The sequence below is a fragment of the Plecotus auritus genome (genome assembly GCF_963455305.1).
Source record: "Plecotus auritus genome assembly, chromosome: 8".
Taxonomy (NCBI): Eukaryota; Metazoa; Chordata; class Mammalia; order Chiroptera; family Vespertilionidae; genus Plecotus; species Plecotus auritus.
The window spans coordinates 120,099,258-120,120,039 of record NC_137782.1 but is presented as its reverse complement, the minus strand read 5'-3'; the positions used below and the strand labels follow the sequence as shown (position 1 = coordinate 120,120,039).

At 39.7% G+C, this 20,782-nt stretch overlaps 1 protein-coding gene across 1 annotated transcript in view; it reads left to right on the top strand.

Moving 5' to 3' along the window:
- The window catches only part of DNAH6 (dynein axonemal heavy chain 6), a gene marked incomplete at its 5' end in the record, with an annotated part of 243,258 nt that overhangs the window by 72,873 nt on the left and 149,603 nt on the right, over nucleotides 1-20,782 (top strand). The window contains 8 exons of the mRNA XM_080684947.1: nucleotides 1,542-1,670; nucleotides 3,738-3,851; nucleotides 5,422-5,565; nucleotides 9,964-10,176; nucleotides 10,844-10,936; nucleotides 12,337-12,456; nucleotides 14,674-14,854; nucleotides 17,443-17,539. Coding sequence (XP_080541073.1) covers nucleotides 1,542-1,670; nucleotides 3,738-3,851; nucleotides 5,422-5,565; nucleotides 9,964-10,176; nucleotides 10,844-10,936; nucleotides 12,337-12,456; nucleotides 14,674-14,854; nucleotides 17,443-17,539 — 1,091 coding nt within the window. The remainder of the gene's footprint in view (nucleotides 1-1,541; nucleotides 1,671-3,737; nucleotides 3,852-5,421; nucleotides 5,566-9,963; nucleotides 10,177-10,843; nucleotides 10,937-12,336; nucleotides 12,457-14,673; nucleotides 14,855-17,442; nucleotides 17,540-20,782) is intronic.

Below are 20,782 nucleotides of genomic sequence, written 5' to 3'. Positions count from 1 at the left end.
CAATGATTAATGGCCTGGGTAGCTGCTGCACTATATACTGCTTTCCATACAGAGCAGGCAATAAACAGTACGGGTGATTATCCTTTGTTTAGAAACGTACCTATGTGTATAGATGGTGGGTTGCTAGAGAGAGCAGAAGTGCCAGCAAGTGCTTTATGTGTAGTGGTGCATTTTCAAAAGCATGATGCACACACACAAAAATGACAGCAGAGGTTCTCTCCATTAAGCGCTCCTCCTACAGAGGGTTTGGAATTAACTCATTATCACTCCAGCCGAGAACTGCAGCTTCACCATTTCCATAAATGCCACTCCTGTTGATAAAGGGAATTGGAGGAAAAAACCTAAATGTGGCAATTGATGATAACGCAATTTATTTCTGTTTGAAACGTCTCTTTTATTTTTATTTGGTGTCTTTGGCTTAGATTTTTAACTCAAAATTGGAACTCCCTATCAAGCAGCTCTTCACCCTTGCTCCCCTCCCCTCCCCTCCCACCTGCAGCTCCATAAGGGGAAATCTGCATTTCCTTCCAGTGGATGGAGGGGAGGGGTGTCCCGTCCACGTGCTGCCTCCCGGAACACAGGGCTTTCAGTGCAGGTTGGCTGGGGCTGGTGGTCCCGGGCAGCTGCCAGCTAAGGGTCCTTCCTGGTTCTTTCGGTACCATACTAGTCCCTTCTGCTGCATTCCGCCATTTCTGCCATAGCCTGCAGTCTCAATCTGTGATTTGCTAATTCCAACCTCAGATGTCCTCTGTCCGGCAGTGCTTTCAGCAGTGCCCCTGTCAGAATCAAGGCCAGGAGGAGTCCACGACACCCTGCATGCCACTCCAAGCCACGAGGCGCCAGAGAGCCAGCCCAAGCCCCTTCCTCCTGGACATCTCCCTTCGCTTTTTCTAACCAGGAGCAGATTGCCATTTTGAGCGCAGGACCCTGCTGTATCCGGGCTGGGAGCGTTGGCCTCCCCACGCCACGGCTATAACAGGTCTGATGCCTCAGTTGCCTCCGATTCTCCCAAACCTGGTTAGGTGTTTCCACTTTGTTCCTAAACTTTTCCGTTCCCGTTCACGGGGTAGGGCTTCCACCCACCAGGTCAGCCAGAAAATATGTCTGACCATTTATTCTTTATTTTCTCTCTTCCTCCCTCTCAGAATTCAAAGGCTTTCTAGTTTGTTTATTATAAAATGAGAATTTTCCTTGTATTATAGTCTCTTCCTACTTTTCTCTATTGCACTCACCTCTCCTTACCTAAAGTCATGTTTGTGGAAGAAGTGTGGGACATGAAAGCAGATGAAGGAAAATGTATTAGGTATTATTTAAAATAATTGTTATCCCCATGGATAAGATTTTTAAAACATTTCCATACTTTTTACAATACATATGCGTTGCGTAACAATTCAGGTAAAGCCCTCATTTTAACATATTTTATAAGAAGCAGAGTGAGAAGAGAATTCAAAAAATGTGTTTTGAAAACGTTTGTTAACTTATTGCAATGGTCTACATCGAAAAGCAGGAACCACTAATCAAAAGCTGCCTTAATTTTACAGGATCCACAGATTTTGGATATTAGTGCCGACCAAGACAAAATAAAGTCCCAACTGACTGAGCTGCAGTTAGTTCTGGATGATCTTCAGAAACGCGCATTTCAATACAAATCTTACCAGAAAAATTTCAAGGTAATGACAGCTCTACATGTGTTCTTATTTTTTTGAATTTATTTTTATTATTGGGAGTATTACAGATGTCCCCATTTCCTCCCTTTGTCCCCTTCCACCTGGCTACCCCTCCACCCAGGCCTTCACCTAAATATTGTCTGTGTCCAGGTGTTAGAGGCACCTCTCATGGACACGAGAGAGGTGTTACAGGACAGTCCCCTGAGCAGTGGGAGAGGGCTGTCCCCAACCTCGATCCACATATTCTCACATAAATGAATTTATATGAGAGACCTTAACTGCATTGTGAAAAGCCAACTAATTACAGCAATTAAAGCATGCATCTTTATTGAAAAAAGGAAAAGCAAAGCAAGCAAACCTATACATCTGGCTTATGAAGCACAGACAGGCTCTCAGCTAATCTGAAGAGCGGTTGGGTGTGAGTCTGAGGGGTTATAAAAATATATATCAAAACAAAACAAAACACTAAGGGTTTTGTGCCTGAAATAGTGGTGTGTCCCCCTCCTTCCACACTCGGTATCTATACTTGACTAATTCTTCCTTTATGATCACCTCACTCCAACCTTCCTTCTGAAGCTCGCAGTCATTTTGGGGATAAGAGAGAAGGCCTATCTAGCCTAAGAAATAATTTCTAATAGTTGGTGAAGACAGGGCCAGACCCCTTAATAGGCTGGCCTTGTAAAATGGGTTTGGAAGTGTTCCCACCTAAGACATTTGTGGAAGGGGCGGGGGAAGAGAAGAAAAAAAAAGGCATTAATTCATCTTAAAATGTTTGGTAGAATTCACCCGTAAAGCTGTCTGTCTGGTCCTGGGCTGTTCTGTGTTGAGAGGTTTTTGGTTACTGATTCAATCATTATTGATCTGTTTAGATTTCTGTTTCTTCCTGATTCAGTCTTTTTAGTTTGTATGTTTCTAGGAATTTATCTTTTTCTGATAGGTAAACAATTAGTTGACATATTGCTTATTGATAGTAGAGACCCATGGTCCTATATGTTTCTGTGGTATTATTTGTAATGTCTCCTCTTTCACTTCATTTATTTGTATATTCTCTCCCTTTTTCCTACACAAGCTAAAGGTTTGTCAGTTGTGTTTATCTTTACAAAAAGCCAGCTCATTGAAACTAACAGAAGTTTGTTGCTTTCTAGTTTCATACCATTGTGGTTAGAAAAGATACATGGTATGATTTCAATCTTCTTCAATTTTCTAAGACTTGTTTTGCGGCCTCTCAGTGTTTTTATGTTCATTTGTTTTCAAGACATTTTAAAATTTCTCTTTGACCCATTGGTTGTTGAGGAATTTGTTTAGTTTCCACATGTTTGTAAATTTCCCTCTTATTGTGGATTTCTAGTTTTTACCATTGTGATTGAAAAAGATACATAGTATGGTTTTAATCATCTTATGTTTTCTAAGACTTGTTTTGCAGCCTCTCATATGATCTGCCCTTGGGAATGCTCCATGTGCATGTGTATGCTGCTGCTGTTGGCTGAAGAGTTCAAAGCCCTATCTTGCCCGGGAGGGGGTGCTCACAATTTCAGTGCAACTGACTTCCCTGGAGGTTCCCCACCTCTGAGCCAAGGCAGCCTTTAAAACACTTCAGGAAAACAGCTTCTTCAGATTTCCCCCCAGCAGAGTTTCTCTCTATAGGATTCATATACAGCCAGTGGTCCTCTTCATCTTAAATCACCCCATTCCCTCCACCATCTACTGTGCAAACATCTTCCTCTTCTATCAGCTAAGTACATAAGCCCTAAAGGAAGTCAGTCTCAGTTTCTGAAGATTCACCTGTTTTCCAAAAAAGGTCAGGCATGTATGATCCAACTTGAGGAAAAATGCCCCTTGTGATACTTACATCTTCAGAGAGTATTTTCATTCTAAGGAAATATAAAGAGTTATATTTTATCACTCAAATGGAAATTTGAATTTACATGTATGTGTTTTTTCTTCATTTCTTTCTCTCATTTCCCCAGTTAGGATCCCTCACATATTCTCCTTAGTCACTGTATCAAGAATTATAACAGGTATTTATATCTGAAAATTAAAGAGTGCATTTTGTTTATTACATATTTAAAGGTGGAAGTTTCTAAGTTTGAAGATTTGGAAGAAGTTAGTGCTGAAGTGAAGCTCAAACAATTGCTCTGGGATTCTATGACCGAATGGGATCAACTCCAACAAGACTGGTTAAAGGTAAAAAAAAAAAAAAAAAAATCTCTCAATTCTTAAATCATGTTTGTTTTAATGACACTTAAAAATCTTCATGTGAATTACAATTCTTAAGCAATCTGGTATATTTTTAAGTTTGGTGAAATATGCAATGTTATCATGTTATGGGAATTATTATAATTTTTCCAGTGAAAAGCACAAAGGTCTTTCTGTCACTATACTTCATAGCTTAATGCACGATGGGAAGGCAGCTCCTCAGGTCCTCCACTGAAGAGAGCACCACAGGACCTGGACTGCTTTGTGGGTTTTGAAACAGTGTTGTCATGATATAGTACACCCAAGTGTTTTTGAGGATTGTGGGTTTTTATTGGGGATCTATACACTTTAGGTTCCTGCTAGCTTAGGTTCTGTTCTTACTGTCGTTCGGAAAAAAAGGAAGCCATTTGTTCCCTGTAATAGAGTAGAATCAGAGCGATGAGATTTGGGATCTTCCCTGGAGAGCTCAAAAGTAAATTAACTTAATTAGGGGGCCAAGTACAATAGAGTTTGGTTTCTAGGTTCTGTCTTTATATTCAAATTTAACATGGCTCAACACTCTAAGAGGCAGAATAGATGACCATCTATACTTTCAAGTGTGAAATGGACGTGTTAGAAATACCACCAACTTCAAATAATCTTTTACACTTGCTCATTCATCCTACCAGTGCTGATACCTATAATTAGAAGTCATAGGTCTGGGTTAAATAACAGTGACATAGGGTATGTTCTCCAGATAAGGTTCTAGCTGCTGGGGATACCAGTGGAAAATAAAGAGGACCAAGTCCAAACCATCACAGGACTTACCTTTGGTGAGGAAAACAGAAAACAAGCAAATATCTGCTATAATATCAGAGACTTTTAAGTGCCTTTGTATAACTCATTTGTCACTTATCTCAGAAGTAGAAGCTCCTGAGGAATAAAGAAGAAGCTTAGAGAGTTTTCTGATCACCCCCAAAAATGAGGACAGCAGCTTCCAAAGTGGGATGAATTCATACAGATGCACAAAAAGACCCATTAGGGCTCAGAAAGAAAATGTTGAATCGGGGGGGGGGGGGGAATGAAAGTTTTACAAATTTTCTGATGTCTCAGTCCATATGACCACCTGACATTTCAATATATGTGTACACTTACGTGTTTACATAACTGAGAAATATATTTATAGATGCATGCATATTTTGGAGCATCTTTAAATCTTTTATATTAAAGGGATGCATAATCAAACAATAGGAGGATACTAGGTGAGAAATTTATAGTTAGCAAGAGTAAAAATTTGCTGTATATCTCCATAGAAGGTTTGGTCCCCAGGAATAAATTATAGGACTTGTAATAATGTGTTGATGTAGAAGACAAGGACATGAAAATAATAATAAGATATCCTGATAGACTATTGGCTAATAGACTAATCTCAATAAGTAAAGCCATTTCCCAAAGTATAGAGTTGAGTTGGATTAACAATTTTGCTACTGGAAAATCTGAGTCAAGTAAAAAATTCCACTGTGTCAATCTTGCCGATTATCCTATATCTTAACTTCTTTTTTTCCTCTAATTTTCATAGTCCAAATTTGACAGCCTGGATCCAGAATTCCTAAACAGTCAAGTCTCTAAATATGCCAAATTTGTGACTCAACTGGAAAAAGGCTTGCCACCCAACAGTGTAGTGCCCCAGCTAAAATTTAAAGTGGAAAAAATGAAAGAAAAGGTAAGTTCGGTAGAAATTATTTCTAAAACTCCAATCAATAATATTGTTCCATGCCAGTGATACTGACAACGGGAACTGCTCCACACGCAGAGAGGGAAGGACAGACAAACTCCACTTTTGAGGAGGAACAGTCAGCAAGCAGCCCTGTCTTCAACTGGCTGAATCATGCAGCTGAATACCATGGTTTGAAGTAGTATTCAGAACGAGAGTGTTTCCCCATCCACTCAGCCTATGGACGGCAGGACGAGGCCAGGGCAGCCTTGTCCATTGACAGCTCTGCACCAAACAGATATGCCATTTTTCCAGACGTGCCATGATGTGAGGGAGGTTGGGAAGCTCTGCAGTAGGTGTGCTGGCTCTTTGAAATCTGTCACTGCTAAACTAGCCCTTGAAATGGGAAGGAAAGGGGAAATTATTTTTTATTCTTTTAAGCAAAAAAGAAATAAAGGACTGAAAGAAGACATGAATAGAAAGAGTAAGCAAAGCTTTGGGCACAATGAGAAGCAAATGTTCCCTCTTGAAAAGAGTGTTTTTGCAGTTTTTCTCCTTTAACCTTTCAATATCTAGTCAAAACAGTTCTTAAGGGTTACTTATGTCAGTTTCTTTATTGCCTTTAGTGTGCTTTTAACATATAATTGTAAAAAAACTCACTGGTCACATTCTGCATTCCATCTTTTGTTCCCTGGAAATCCTGGAACTTGCATACAGTAAAAGTCATTTTTATGGCATTTTATGGGAAAAGTCACGTAGCCAGCATAACAGTGTTGTACAGAATACTCCCATCCCCGCCCCCCCAAATTCCCTTCTGTTTTCCCTTTGTAGTTGCTCCATCTTCAGTCCCAACCCCAGGCAACCAATGATCTGTTTTCTGACCCTATAGTCTTTTCTTTTGCAGAATATGGTATAAATTGAATGAGACAATATGGAGGCTTTTGGGTCTGGCCTCATTCACTTAGAAAAATGCATATAAGATATGTACTCATATCCAGAATGCATAACATACTCTTATAACTCAAAAATGAAAAGGTAAAAAAATCCTTTTAAATGGGCAAAGGATTTAATAGACATTTCCCCAAAGAAGATACATAAAAAGATGCTGAACAGCATTAGTTATCAGGAAAAGACAAAGCTACAATAAGATACCACTTTGTACCCACAAGGATGAGTGTGATCAGAAAGACAGTTTATAAGTGAGGATCTGGAGGAATTAGAACCATCATACGTTTCAGGTGAAATTATAAAGTGGTACAGCCTCGTTGGTTTGGCAGTTTCTCAAACCAACATAAGTTAACAATTTACCAAGTCACTCCACTAAGTATATACCTAAGAGAACTGAAAACATATGTTCACACGAAAATTTGTATATGAATGTTCATAGCAACATTATTCATAACTAGAGGCCCAGTGCACAGATTCATGCACCAGTGAGGTCCCTCAGCCTGGCCTACGCCCTCTCTCAATCTGGGACCCCTCAGGATGTTGGAGAGCCGGTTTCAGCCAGATCCCTGCAGGCCTAATTAGAATTTTAAAAATGCCTCTATGTTGTTACATGAAGCAATAGTTAATTAATTTTTTTAATATATTTTTTATTGATTTTTTACAGAGAGGAAGGGAGAGGGATAGAGAGTTAGAAACATCGATGAGGGAGAAACATCGATCAGCTGCCTCCTGCACACCCCCTACTGGGGATGTGCCCGCAACCAAGGTACATGCCCTTGACCGGAATCGAACCTGGGACCCTTGAGTCTGCAGGCCGATGCTCTATCCACTGAGCCAAACCGGTTAGGGCTAATTAATTTTTATTGCTGAGTAATATTCCATTGTGTACATTACTACAGTTGATTATCTAATGTTTTTGCTAATGTCATGTGTTTGGTCTTTACATATACAGCGAACACAACATATTGTTATTATTTTTGTTTTAGATTAGTTAGCTTTTAATATAATACAATAGGAAACAAAATTTATTTTACCTTTATTCCATTTCCAATGTTCTTTATATGGATCTAAGGTTCTGACTCACAGCATATTCATTCTGCCTGAAGAACTTTCTTTAATATTCCTTACTTAGTAGATATGCTAACAATAAATTCCCTAAATTTCTGTTATAAGAAAGTTGTTAATTTTTTTGAGTGATATTTTCACTGGGTATATAATTCTGAACGGACACGTTTTGTTTTGTTTTGTTTTCATAAATTTAAAAGTATCTTTTTGTTATCTTCTTGCTTGTATGGTTTCCAACAAGAAATCAGCTGCAGTTCTTTTTCCTGATTTTCTGTGGATAACAATTTTTTTCTGTCTGGCTGCCTTCAAGATTCTATCTTTTCCTTGTGTTTTGGCAGTTTGCAATGCACTATGACTAGGTGTGTGTTGATGTCATTTTGTTGTTGTTGCAGTTTTTATGTATTTATTCTGCTTGGTTTTCTCTGAGTTTTTTGGATCTCTGGTTTGGTATCTGTCTTTAATTTTGAAAAAAATGTGCAATGTAGCTGTTATTTCTTCAAATCTCTCTTTTGCTCTGTTTTCTATCTCTTATTCTTCTGGAATTTTTATTACATGTGTTTTAGACTATCCAATATTGTGCCACAACTCTTGCATATTAGGTTACAGGTTTTTGTGGGAGAGGAAGGGGACACTAATTTTTCTCCGTGTATCAGTTTGGGGAATTTCTACTCATTTATCTTCAAGTTCACTGATTCCTTAGCTGTGTCAAGTTCATCAAAGGCTCTCCTTATTTCTCTTACTATCTTTTTTATATTTAACATCTGTTTAATTATAGTTTCCATCTTCATATTAACATTTCCCATCTGATCTTGCATGTTCTCTACCTTTCCTATTAAAACCATTAATATATTAATCACACTTTTTAAATTTTATTTTATTTTTTTATTTTTCTATCTTTTAATCCTCACCCTAGGACATTTTCCATTGATTTTTAGATAGAGTGGAAGGGAGGGAGGGAGGGAGGGAGAGAGCAAGAGAAGCATTGATGTGAGAGAGACACATGAATTGGTTCCCTCCCACGTGCACTCCGACCAAGGTCTGGGATGGAACCTGCAACCCAGTAGGTGCCCTTGACCAGGAATCAAACCTTTTGACCCATCAGTGTGAGAGCTGACACTTCAACCACTGTGAAACACTGGTCAGGGCATTAATCACACTTCTTTTATAGTCCCTGTCTGTTAATTCTAACATGTGTCATATCTGAGTCTGGTTCTGATTGTTTTTTGTCTCTTGGATGCATGTTTGTCTTGTCTTTTAATATACTACTTAAATTTTGGTTACAAGCCAAAATTTTTATATTTGTGTGATATAGTAAATAATGCCTTTCCTTCCACTTGGCGTTTTGTGTGGCATGTTACATTAAATCTAGTTAGGTACTGGGGTACATTTGAGGTTTGATGTTCCTATAGCTGCCTTCAGTATACCACAGCCTTAAAATTGTGCTTAGTGATACCTTGTGTTTAGGGTTTGGTCTGGTTTGCCAAAGATCATTGTTTCCATTTCCCGCTGACCTTGTGGCCTCCCTTTGAATTGTGCCCAGAAAGAATCTGTCTCTTATAGCTTTCCACTCTGTAGTCCACTGTTTTTTTCCATTCAATACTTGTTAGCCTGGTAGGAGAAATGAAAAGGGGCATTCCCTCATATTCTGGTTAAACTCTATCTTAACAAGGCATTGTGTCCCTTGTTCTCAGGGTTATTACTTTCCTAAGTATTTCTGCCCCTCCTCCACCTGTAGTTAGGAGCCTAAAGTGTATTTCTGTTCCTCCCCTGGGGTAGAGCTTTTTTTATTTTTCCTGTTCCATTTTTCCTAATGTTTATAAATACCGACAATGAGTTATCACCAATATCTTAGGTGAGAGTTTTTGTTCCTCCCTTCTCTGACATTAAGGCTTTGGTACCAGAAGGAAGCTAGGAGAGATTGGATGGTTAGTTACAATAGTGGCTGCTGTTTTCGTCTCCTGCCAGCACCATAAGGTAGGGTTTCTTAAGAGTCTCCCCAGTCTTTTCTATGAACACCTCTATATTTGTAGCCCCCAGCTACTTCACCCTCTCATGCTACCCCACGCTCAGTCTTTAACAATTTATTTTTTAAATGCAGCTGAGTCTTGCAGCTCACTTAAGTGGCATCCCAAGGCAAGTGTCCTAGATAATCAAACTCTCAGGTTCTGTTTCTTGCTATGGAGTAAACTGTGGGTAATACAAGTTTGAGTTAGTTCATTGACCTGCAGTTTAGGTTTCTGATGGGTTCAATACAAGTCATTAATTTGAAGTTTGTTCAGCTTTTTCTCTGTTGTAAGAGTGTAAGTGATGTTCTTTCCAGATCTCGACATTCTCGGATTAAAAACTATTTTTAAGATAAAAAGCATGGTGCCTTTGAGCGTGTTTGTTTTCCAGCTGCCAGTTATCATTGATTTGAGGAACCCAACTTTGAAGGCTAGACATTGGACAGCTATTGAACACACAGTTGATGCCACCCTACTGGACCTTGAAACTCCGTTAACCTTAGAGAGGCTCTCCGAGTTGCATGTTTTCGACTTTGCCCAAGAAATCCAGGACATTTCAGGACAGGCTTCTGGAGAAGCTGCCTTAGAAGTAATTCTTAAAAAGGTAAATATGAAAAGCATATATCCTTAAAATCAGATAAGGTAAAGTTTTTCATATCACCAACTTTTGGGTTATCTGGATAGATTTTTCAACAGTGCAACTTTCACCCTCTCATTATCAATTGTCCTTCTATTGTTTCCTTATATTTATTATCATTATTATTGTTATCACAATTACAAATATCTTCCTTCTACTTAGCTTATAGCCCAACATAAACAAAGTTTGAAATTTGCATGCTTATGTAAAAAAAACACTTACCAAAGAATATATTTTACATCAAAATACATTATCTTTCAAACTACTAGAAAAGACTATGTGAAATACTTCAGAAGATGTTGAAAAAAGTTCTCTATTTAGTGTACTTAACCTCCTTTCCCTAAAAATTCACACATACTTACCAATCACATGTGTAAAATGATGTTTTCCTTTTAATTAAAACACAAAGTGATAGGAAATACACATTAAAGTATCACAAGTTATTCATAAATATTAACATTGGTCAATAAAATTAAGCAAAGCAGGGTTATTTAGCTGAGAAAAGGATTTTAAAAGTTGTAAAGGAGGAGAACTGGATTATTATGGCACTTTCACCTATTTCATTTCTCATGCCTTTATTAAGTACCTAAACACAAATGAACTTAGATATCCTAAGACTTGAATTCTTTCTAAGGTGGAGGATTCTTGGAAAACAACTGAATTTGTCGTTCTCCCTCACCGAGACACCAAAGATGTATTTATCCTAGGTGGTACAGACGACATACAGGTGGGTAACTGGGTTATTGAAAACTTATGGTGAAGGTTCTGGCCAGAACTAGTCCTAAATCTTTTATGGGAGATTATGATGGAGAAATGAAATATATGTTATTAAATAAGAAAAATTTAATTAGGAAGGAAAAGTATGAGTATAAATAATTGACATGAATGCTTGTATATGAGAACCATTTAGCAAAGTAATAAAAATGGCATATATGTGTAAGTGTTGTAATCCTGTAACTGTTGAAGAATTTAGAAAAGCAAAGAGATTGTTTATGGCTGAAGTAATCAGAGAATCCTTCCTTGACCTGCTAAGACATTCTGGACCTTAAAGGGTAAATGAGATTTGATAGACATAAATGAGAATGGCCTTCGTCACAGAAGGGCACTTCAAACCATTTAAATGAAGCAAAGAAACATGAATGAATATTTCAGATTTATAGCACACTGAGAAGCTAAATTCACTTGAATTTTTTGAGAGTAGGAGTACATGGCCATGCTCTATATTCTGTGTGTTTGGAATATTCTTAGTGACTTAAAATCCAAAGAACATTTGTTTAGCAAAGGTATCTGGGTCTTACAGCTCAATTTAAAAAGCAAAGCCCTGATCTATTAAGTTATACCCAGGCCAAAACTGGAGATGAAATGGCTTTGCCAGGTATAGGCTGGTAGAGCAAGATCAGATGTTACTCGGGGCAGTGGATGGGAGAGCAGACTCAAAATGAAAGTTGGTCAGTATAAGGCCAAGTGATGCTAGGTGATGGGGTTTTTGCTCTCAAGAAGTTTATAATTTAAATAGAGCAATTGAAATCCTTTAGATTAACAGACTTTTTTTTTTTTAAATGCATATGTTCTGTGAGAGTTGCTATAGTGTAAGGGGGACAAGGGGTTGGAGGTAGAGGGAAAACTGTCTATAATCATTCAGACCTTGATATGAATTAATCTAAATTTCCTCTTCCTAGAGATAATTGAGGGAAAGTGATGTTTCATTGCTTAGAAAAGACAGCTAATTTTTCTGTCTTTTGCTAGTTTTGAATACTTTGAGAAATAAAGGCCTGGATGACTAAATAGTGTTAAGAAGGTACCAGATACTTTAAAGTAGGGTGAGAGAAAGAAGAGTGTTGAACCAAACCAAAACAAATGCCAATAATAATTACAGAAACAGCTAAGATTTGGCAATCAGTCAACCCTTTATGGCATTTGAGAGAACATGATACTGGGTTGTAAGCCATAAAAGCCATAGTAAATAGGATATGGAGGGAAAGTGGATGGGGAGGTACCAGTATGTCAGGCTAAGCTATTCGTTCAAGAAGCAAGATTTTAAATAGACTCGTGGGGCTAAATACCTGTAATTATCTTTGAGAGCACAAGCACATGATGTTGCATGATTGTCTTCTTCTTTCTTTATAGGTCCTTCTTGATGACAGCACCATCAATGTCACCACCATTGCCTCGTCACGTTATGTTGGGCCACTGAAAACTCGAGTGGATGAATGGCAGAAACAACTTGCTTTATTTAATCAAACACTGGTGAGTAAGGATAAGTTCAGTTCAGGGATACACTTTCAAGCTCACTTGGGTTGCTGGCAGAAATGATTTCCTTGCAACTCTGGGACTAAGGGCTTCAGTTTCTTGCTAGCTGTGATCTGGAGGCCATCCTCAGATCCTTCATGTTGCCCTGGTTTTTTTTCTATGTGGACTTTCCCCAGCATGATGACTCACTTCATCAATCTAGCAAGGTCAAGAAAGACTCCCGACAAGATGAATATACACATAATTGTGCACATCCGGTTACCTTTGCCCTGTTCTCTGTGGCTGTAAGCAAGCACCCAACACTCAAGGGCAGAGGATCACACAAGGGTGTGAACAGCAGATCTTGGGGGCCACCTTAAAAATCTGGCCACGACAGCCACCTAGTTGTAGAAAAACACTGTTGCTTGAAGACTCCTTGGTACCTTTTCTTGTGGCACCCACCTCCTTTTTATTTTATTCTACTTCAGATTATCCCACAGCAAAACAGAAAACTCACTCACACTGATTGCACTTTGTTCCCATCCAATTTCTTTCTTAGACTTCAGCTTTTTAGCTCGATTTAATTGTGTTTAGGTTCCTATATATGTACTAGAGGCCCGGTGCATGAAATCGTGCACGGGGGTGGGGGGTCCCCTCAGCCCAGCCTGCACCCTCTCCAATCTGGGACCCCTCGAGGGATGTCTGACTGCCCGTTTAGGCCCCAGTAGGATCGGGCCTAAACGGGCAGTCAGACATCCCTCTCACAATCCAGGACTGCTGGCTCCCAACTGCTCGCCTGCCTGCCTGCCTGATTGCCCCTAACTGCTTCTGCCTGCCAGCCTGATCACCCCCTAACCACTCCCCTGCCAGCCTGATTGCCCCTAACTGCCCTCCCCTGCAGGCCCAGTCGCCCCCAACTTCCCTCCTCTGCTGGCCTGGTCACCCTTAACTGCCCTCCCCTGCAGGCTTGATTGCCCCCAACTGCCCTCCTTTGCAGACCTGGTCCCTCCCAACTGCCCTCCCCTGTTGGCCATCTTGTGGCGGCCATCTTGTGTCCACATGGGAGCAGCCATCTTTGACCACATGGGGGCAACCATCTTGTGTGTTGGAGTGACAGTCAATTTGCATATTACTCTTTTATTAGATATGATTCTAAGATGAAGAATTATCTGTGAAATAATAAAGTCACTGGTAGGGAAAAAAACACAATTTTTTCCAACTTTGTTTCATAGAGATCTTTCTCAAGAGTTCATCCTCTTCTGTGAACACTATAATCTGACCCATGTCCAGCCTTCTGTACTGATGGCTGAGCCCTCTGAAGGGAGGGACTATAGATCAGCATAAAGGACATGTTCCCATAGAGGATCCTTAAAAGAATCCAATGCTGACTATTGGGGATCCTCCAGAGAATAGAAAGTGTAAGGCCTAAGATAAACCATGAACTAGTTTTAACATTTGGGCTTACATGTAACCCCCAAATCTTGAGTAAGAAGTGAGAAACCTTTTCATGGATCTTGGGCAGGAGGCACAGAGAAGGGTGAGGTCTATAGACTTTAGTTCTGACACTGCATTTCTGGTTTCTTAAATTAGCAGTGATTGTCTCTATGAGGAAAGCAATGAGTAATGCTCTTCTTCCTCTCATTCTTCTGTATTTGCCACGTTCTGTCATTAGCAGGTTTTACTTTTTAGATTGAAAAAAATATATTTCTTTTTTAATTAAAGAATCATATATTTCTTTTTTTTTAAAAAAAAGGGGAGGGAAGAATATACACATAATTGAAAAAACATTTTTTATAATCCTTGCTATACAGGGTGAGGCAAAAATAGGGTTGCAGTTGTTCATGTGGGAAAATAATACAATAATTAAAAGAGAATAATACAAGAATAAACCGTGTTTTGCATGCTCATGACTTTAAACCTCCTTTTGTTGCAGCCTGTATTCGGAACTAGTCACTAACCTTACCACTTCCCAGCCCTTCAGATTTCTTTAAATAAGAATACTCCCCACCCCCAAATGTCTCCTTTGGGGATTTTAATCCTTCTCTGGGACCATCCTATCGACCACACAGTAGTGAGGTGAATCTTGAACTCTGTAAGAAGTTTCATTTTAACAGACCCATAAGAAGCCCCCAAAAGGAAAAAGATACAGTGAGCCTCCCACATAATTATTTTTAATGTAGCTGAATGTTTTTAATTTGGGGTTAAAATTTGACAATGTCCATATTTTCCTCCCAGGAAGAGTGGCTGAACTGCCAAAGAAACTGGTTGTACCTCGAAAGTATTTTTAATGCTCCAGATATTCAGAGGCAATTGCCTGCAGAGGCCAAGATGTTCCTTCAGGTGGATAAGTCATGGAAAGAGATCATGAGGAAGGTGAACCGGCTGCCTAACGCTCTTCGAGCGGCTACTCAACCAGGTATAGAACAAAAATTTAAAGACGAACAAAAAGACTTGACAGTCATCTAAAATGTTTATCATCCATGAGAGTCTAATAATATGTGGTGCACTCAACCCTTAATTCTAGTCAGCACTGATGACCAGGAGTAGTCGTAATACACTGGACGCTCTTGCAATGTGGATTGAACGCTATTATCTTGCTACCTTTTGCTCTCTTTATAATTTGGGAGCACTGCTGCAGTGTCAGTCATGCTTCCATTTCACAATTTTGACAACAAGACAGAACAGTTACCACCCCCCCACCCCCCCACCCCGGCGGCCGGCAATGCCCCATTCTGCCAAAGCTCTCACAAAGTTGTAACCATAAAAATTTCCATAACTTGTTTTGGAAAAACAAGCTCTGCCAACCACATCCACTTAATGTGCATATTCACACCTTTTGCTGCAAAAATATTAAGGTGTTTGATTAGAATGCTGCCCCAGTTCTTACTACACTTATAACTTTTGAAATTAAAAAAAAAATTAATCCTCACCCGAGGATATGTTCTTAGTGATTTCAGAGAGAAAGGTGGGAGAAAGAGAGGGGGGGGGGGAAAGAAAGAAGATAGGGAGAGAGAGGGGGGGATCGGGGGAGAGAAAGAGAAAGAGAAACATCAATGTGAGAGAAACATCCACCAGTTGCCTTCTGCACATGCCCTGACCAGGGCTTGAACCCAAAACTTGGGTATGTTCCCTGACTGGCAATCAAAGCCACAACCCTTCAGTGTACAGGGTGACATTCCAATCAGCTGAGCTACACTGGCCAGGGCTCCATACCTTACTTTTAATCAACTCATTAAAACCAGTTAAAAACATTACCACCAATTGTAATTCAAATCTCAACATTGAAATGTGTTTTAATAAGTTCCATCTTCCAGGGATGTGGCATCAAACTCTTCACAGCATATGCATGGTTATTGAACTTCATGATTTATATCCAAGCCTCAGCAAGCTTGTATATCCTGCAGATGGCAGCATATAACCTATCCTGGTAAATACCCCAACAGCTTCCCTGCCAGAAGCTGCCTGCTGGGCTATACTTTTTGTCTAAAGACTCTTAACATAAAACAGAAACCGGAAGGAAAAAGCTGTGTGGCAGGATAGAACTGAAAACTTTAAAACTTTGGGGCTTCTGGAGGCTGCCTGCATCCCTTGGGTCCAGGTCCCCTTCTAGCCAGAAATCGCATCACTCCAACTTCTGATCTTATCATCACAGCTCCTTCTCTGCCTCTGACCCTCCTACCTTCCCTCTTATAAGGACCCTGTGATTACATTGGGTCTGCAGGATGATCCACAATACTCTCCCATCCCACAATCCTTAATTTAAAGACAGCTGCCAGGTTCCTTTTTCCACATCAACTAGCATACTCTTAGGCTCTGGGCATGGGACCTGGACATCCCTGAAAGACTTCAGCTCTGCCTACCACATCCACTTAATGTGCATATTCACACCTTTTGCTGCAAAAATATTAAGGTGTTTGATTAGAATGCTGCCCCAGTTCTTACTACACTTATAACTTTTGAAATTAAAAAAAAAAACTGATTCTAAAATACATCTAGTCCTAGGGATTTCAGATAAAGAAATCTGTATACATCATTTCAGGTGATGATAACGCTATGAAGAAAAATTAAGCAAGGTACAGGGGCTAGAGTAGCCGTGTGTGTGTGTGTGTGTGTGTGTGTGTGTGTGTGTGTGTGTGTGAAAGAGAGAGAAGGAGAAGGAGGAGGAGGAGGAGGAGGAGGAGGAGGAGAGAGAGAGAGAGAGAGAGAGAGAGAGAGAGAGAGAGAGAGAGAGAGAGAAAGCTTTCTAGATAAAGTGATTTTTGAGCAGAAACCTGTAGGAATGAGGGACTGAAACAAGTATGTGCATCTGAGGGAGTATCGTTAAAAGCAGAGAGAAGAACAAAGGCACTTGGTATGCACAAATATTAGAAAGGAAGTCTATGGGTTGGGATTGTGTGCACAAGGAGAAGGGCTTAGAAGGTAAGTCCAGAGAGATGAGCTTGGGTGAGAGCTTGAGGGTTGGATTGGGTCATTGATCACATCCTTTGGGACCATGGAAAAGACTGGGTTTGATTCTTGGATGGGCGGTTAAGCCAAGCACTGTGATAGGTACCAAAAGGTCAAAGTTAAGTAAGACATGAATCTTGCTCCTTAAGTTGCTGGAGTTTAGTGATAAAGAAGTAGGATCCCATTGCCACAATTTCAGCATCTAAAGATGGCAGAGGAAACAGAAGACATGAGTAAGAAAGTTCAGAGAATGGCTTTATTTGGAGGGTCAACAGTTTGGCTTTGGTTTGTGCACCCTCAGCTCCTCAAAAGGGAGGGATGCCAGTGAAAAACATTTCAAATTAAATTCTGTTCAATTATAGTAAATATTAAGATTAATGATAATTTCATTAATACTTTACATTCTTAGCCAACCCCACAAATTTTAATTTATTAGATTGTTTTTACCAAATAAAACCAAAGCTTTAAAAATGTGATCATATTTTACTTCCACTTAAAATTATATTCTCTATTTATCTTAACACAATTTTACCAATACCTTTGTTTTTCGATGAACAGGACTCCTGGAGACATTTCAAAATAATAATGCTTTACTTGACCAAATTCAGAAGTGTCTAGAGGCATATTTAGAATCAAAAAGGGTTATCTTTCCCAGGTAAGTTTATAGGCAACCTACGATATTTTTTAGTAGTTAAGACTATTCATTAATTTAAAAGGATGTACTTAAAAACCAGCCACAGCCTCAAAACATCAGGGAATCAGAGAGGGAAACAAGAAAGATGTGTGATAATGGCAGGCCAGCTAATATCTTGACCAGGGAGTGTAACTCTCAAGGAAAGATGCAATTTTGGTGAAGGTTTAAGTGGGTAACAACCCAAGGTGCAGGAAGTATTCTTGATCGCAGCATTACTTTACTGTTGGGTGTATTATGTGTGTGCCCACAGGTCCATGTGTCCACAGATGTGTATGTGAAAAGTTAGAGAGACCTTTGGTGCCTGAACAAATTTCTTTAAGTTAATTGGTGGCCTAACAATGTCACTGTAGAAGTTGTCTAAGGATTATTTTTACAAATTCCAAATGATTTTTTTTACTCACCTATGCATTCTAAAAACATACTAAATGTTACGCTCAGTGCTAAAGAGACAAAAAAGAAAAGGCCATATCCCTGCCCCAATGGAGCTCATGGTTTAACAGTTGAACAGTCATGGCCATAAACCATTATGATACAGTTATATAAGACCAGAGTATGACTACTTGATGGTAGCAAAAGCTCCCTACTACAGCCATTGGAGCACATAGTACCACAATGCAGAGAACATTAGCAACATGGTTCATCTTTCATAGGTTTTCCCTGTTTGCTGTAAAGGAATAGGAGTAGAGGGGGAGAAACCAAGATGGAGGCATAGGTAAACACCTAAACTGCTGCCTCGCACAACAATTTCAAAACTACAACTAAAATACAAAACTGACATCATCCAGAACCACAGGAAGGCTGGCTGAGTGGAAATTCTACAACTAGAAGGAAAGAGAAAAGCACACTGAGACTCAGAGGAGCTGCAGAAGGCAGAGGTACAGAGGCGCACGCACGCGGAGAGAGCTGGCAACTGAGTACGCGGCTGGCTTTCTCAATCAGGAGGGAGACAAAAGCTCCCGACTGCTCGGAACTCCAGTTCCAGGCAAGACTCTGGGGACCCAGACTCATTTGGGGAGAAAATGGACTGTCTGGCAGCAGGTGAAACTCGAGGGTGGCTTTCTCTCAGAGGTGCTTGCAGCGATTACCGCGGGACACTGAGACCCAGGGGCCTCTTAGGGCAGGGCTGACGGAAAGCCATTGCTGTCTGCTCCATCCTGAGACTCCGCCCCATCCAAGCTGAGCACAGAGGCTTTTGCAAGTCTTGTCTCATAAGGGTGTCACCAGCACAGAAGTTCTCCCAGCGTAGACATAACTAATCCTCACAGCCAATTGGACTGGAGGTCAATTCCTCCCAGTGATACCAATAACAATAAAGGCTTAACTACAACAAGACTGTGCACACAGCCCACAAAGGGGTTCACCAAGAGTGTCCACCTCAAGTAACTGGGGAGGCCGAGCCACTAGGCCCTATAGGACACCTAGCACACAAAGCCACTCTATCAGCTCAGAGAAGCAGCCAAAATGCGGAGACAAAGAAACAGGTCACAAATGAAAGAAATGGAGGAAAACAAATGACTGGATATAGAGTTCAAAACCACGGTTATAAGGTTTTTCAAGAATTTCCTAGAAAAGGCCAATAAATTTAGTGAGACCCTCGAGGATATGAAAAAGGACCAACTAGAAATTAAACATACACTGGCTGAAATAAAAAATATATACAGAGATCCAACAGCAGACTAGAGGATCACAAGAATCAAGTCAAAGATTTGAAATACAAAGAAGCAAAAAACACCCAACTGGAAAAGAAAAAAGAATCCAAAAATATGAAGATAGTGTAAGGAGCCTCTGGGACAACTTCAAGAGTACCAACATCCGAATTAACGGGGTGCCAGAAGAAGAGAGAGAGCAAGATACTGAAAACCTATTTGAAGAAATAATGACAGAAAACTTCCCCCACCTGGTAAAAGAAATAGACTTACAAGTCCAGGAAGCACAGAGAATTCCAAACAAAAGGAATCCAAAGATGACCACACCAAGACACATCATAATTAAAATGCCAAGAGCAAAAGACAAAGAGAGAATATTAAAAGTAGCAAGAGAAAAACACTTAGTTACCTACAAGGGAGCACCCATACAACTGTCAGCTGATTTCTCAACAGAAATGATGCAGGCCAGACGGGAGTGGCAAGAAATATTCAAAGTGATGAATAGCAAGAACCTACAACCAAGATTACTCTACCCAGCAAAGCTATCATTCAGAATTGAAGGTCAGATAAAGAGCCTCACAAATAAGAAAAAGCTAAAGGAGTTCATCACCGCCAAACCAGTACTATATGAAATGCTGAAAGGTATTCTTTAAGAAGAGGAAGAAGAAGAAAAGGTAAAGATAAAAATTATGAACAAATTCATATCTATCAACAAGTGAATCTAAAAATTAAGTGAATAAAAAACCCGATGAACAGAATAAACTGATGAATATAATAGAATCAGGGGCATAGAAAGGGAGTGGACTGACAATTCTCAGGGGGAAATGAATATGGGGGGTACAGGAAGAGACTGGACAAAAATTGTACACCTATGGATGAGGACAGTGCGGGGGGGCGGTTAAGGGCAGAGGGTGGGATGGGAACCAGGTGGAGGGGAGCTATGGGGGGAAAAAGAGGAACAATTGTAATAATCTGAACAATAAAGATTTATTTAAAAAAATAAAATGGGAAAAAAAGGAATAGGAGTAAAGTTCTGTTCTAGAACAACCCCTGAAGCAGCTGGGGTTAGGTGGTTATCTGGGTTTCTTGGTTGAGAGGGATCATTGCCGAGTACCAAGAAGGCTATGTGTGTGCAGAGGAAATGCAAGATCCAAAATATCTGGTTGAATTTTAACAGAAATAGTTGAGCTTTAAAGAATCTTACTAAATCTTACTGAAATCTTACACAAATCTTACTAAAACATCATTTAAGCAAAATGGAAACAGATGGAAGAGTTTGAGGTTTGGAATGTGCCTTTTGTCTATTTCACTCTTAATTCAGTAGTTCCCCACCTGGATCAAAGATTTTATATATATATTTAAAGAAACAGCTTAGGATATGTAAATAAACCCAGGCACAAATATACCGATGAAAATATTGAGAACCAACAAGCATCAGCTCTCTTTTTTCCATTTGTTTAGAATTACATCAACAAGGTGTGTAATGTTTATGATGTCAGGAGGCTCTGTGAGGCATTGATTTCACTCTAAAAACCTTACAGAAGCTCTGCATGAGCCT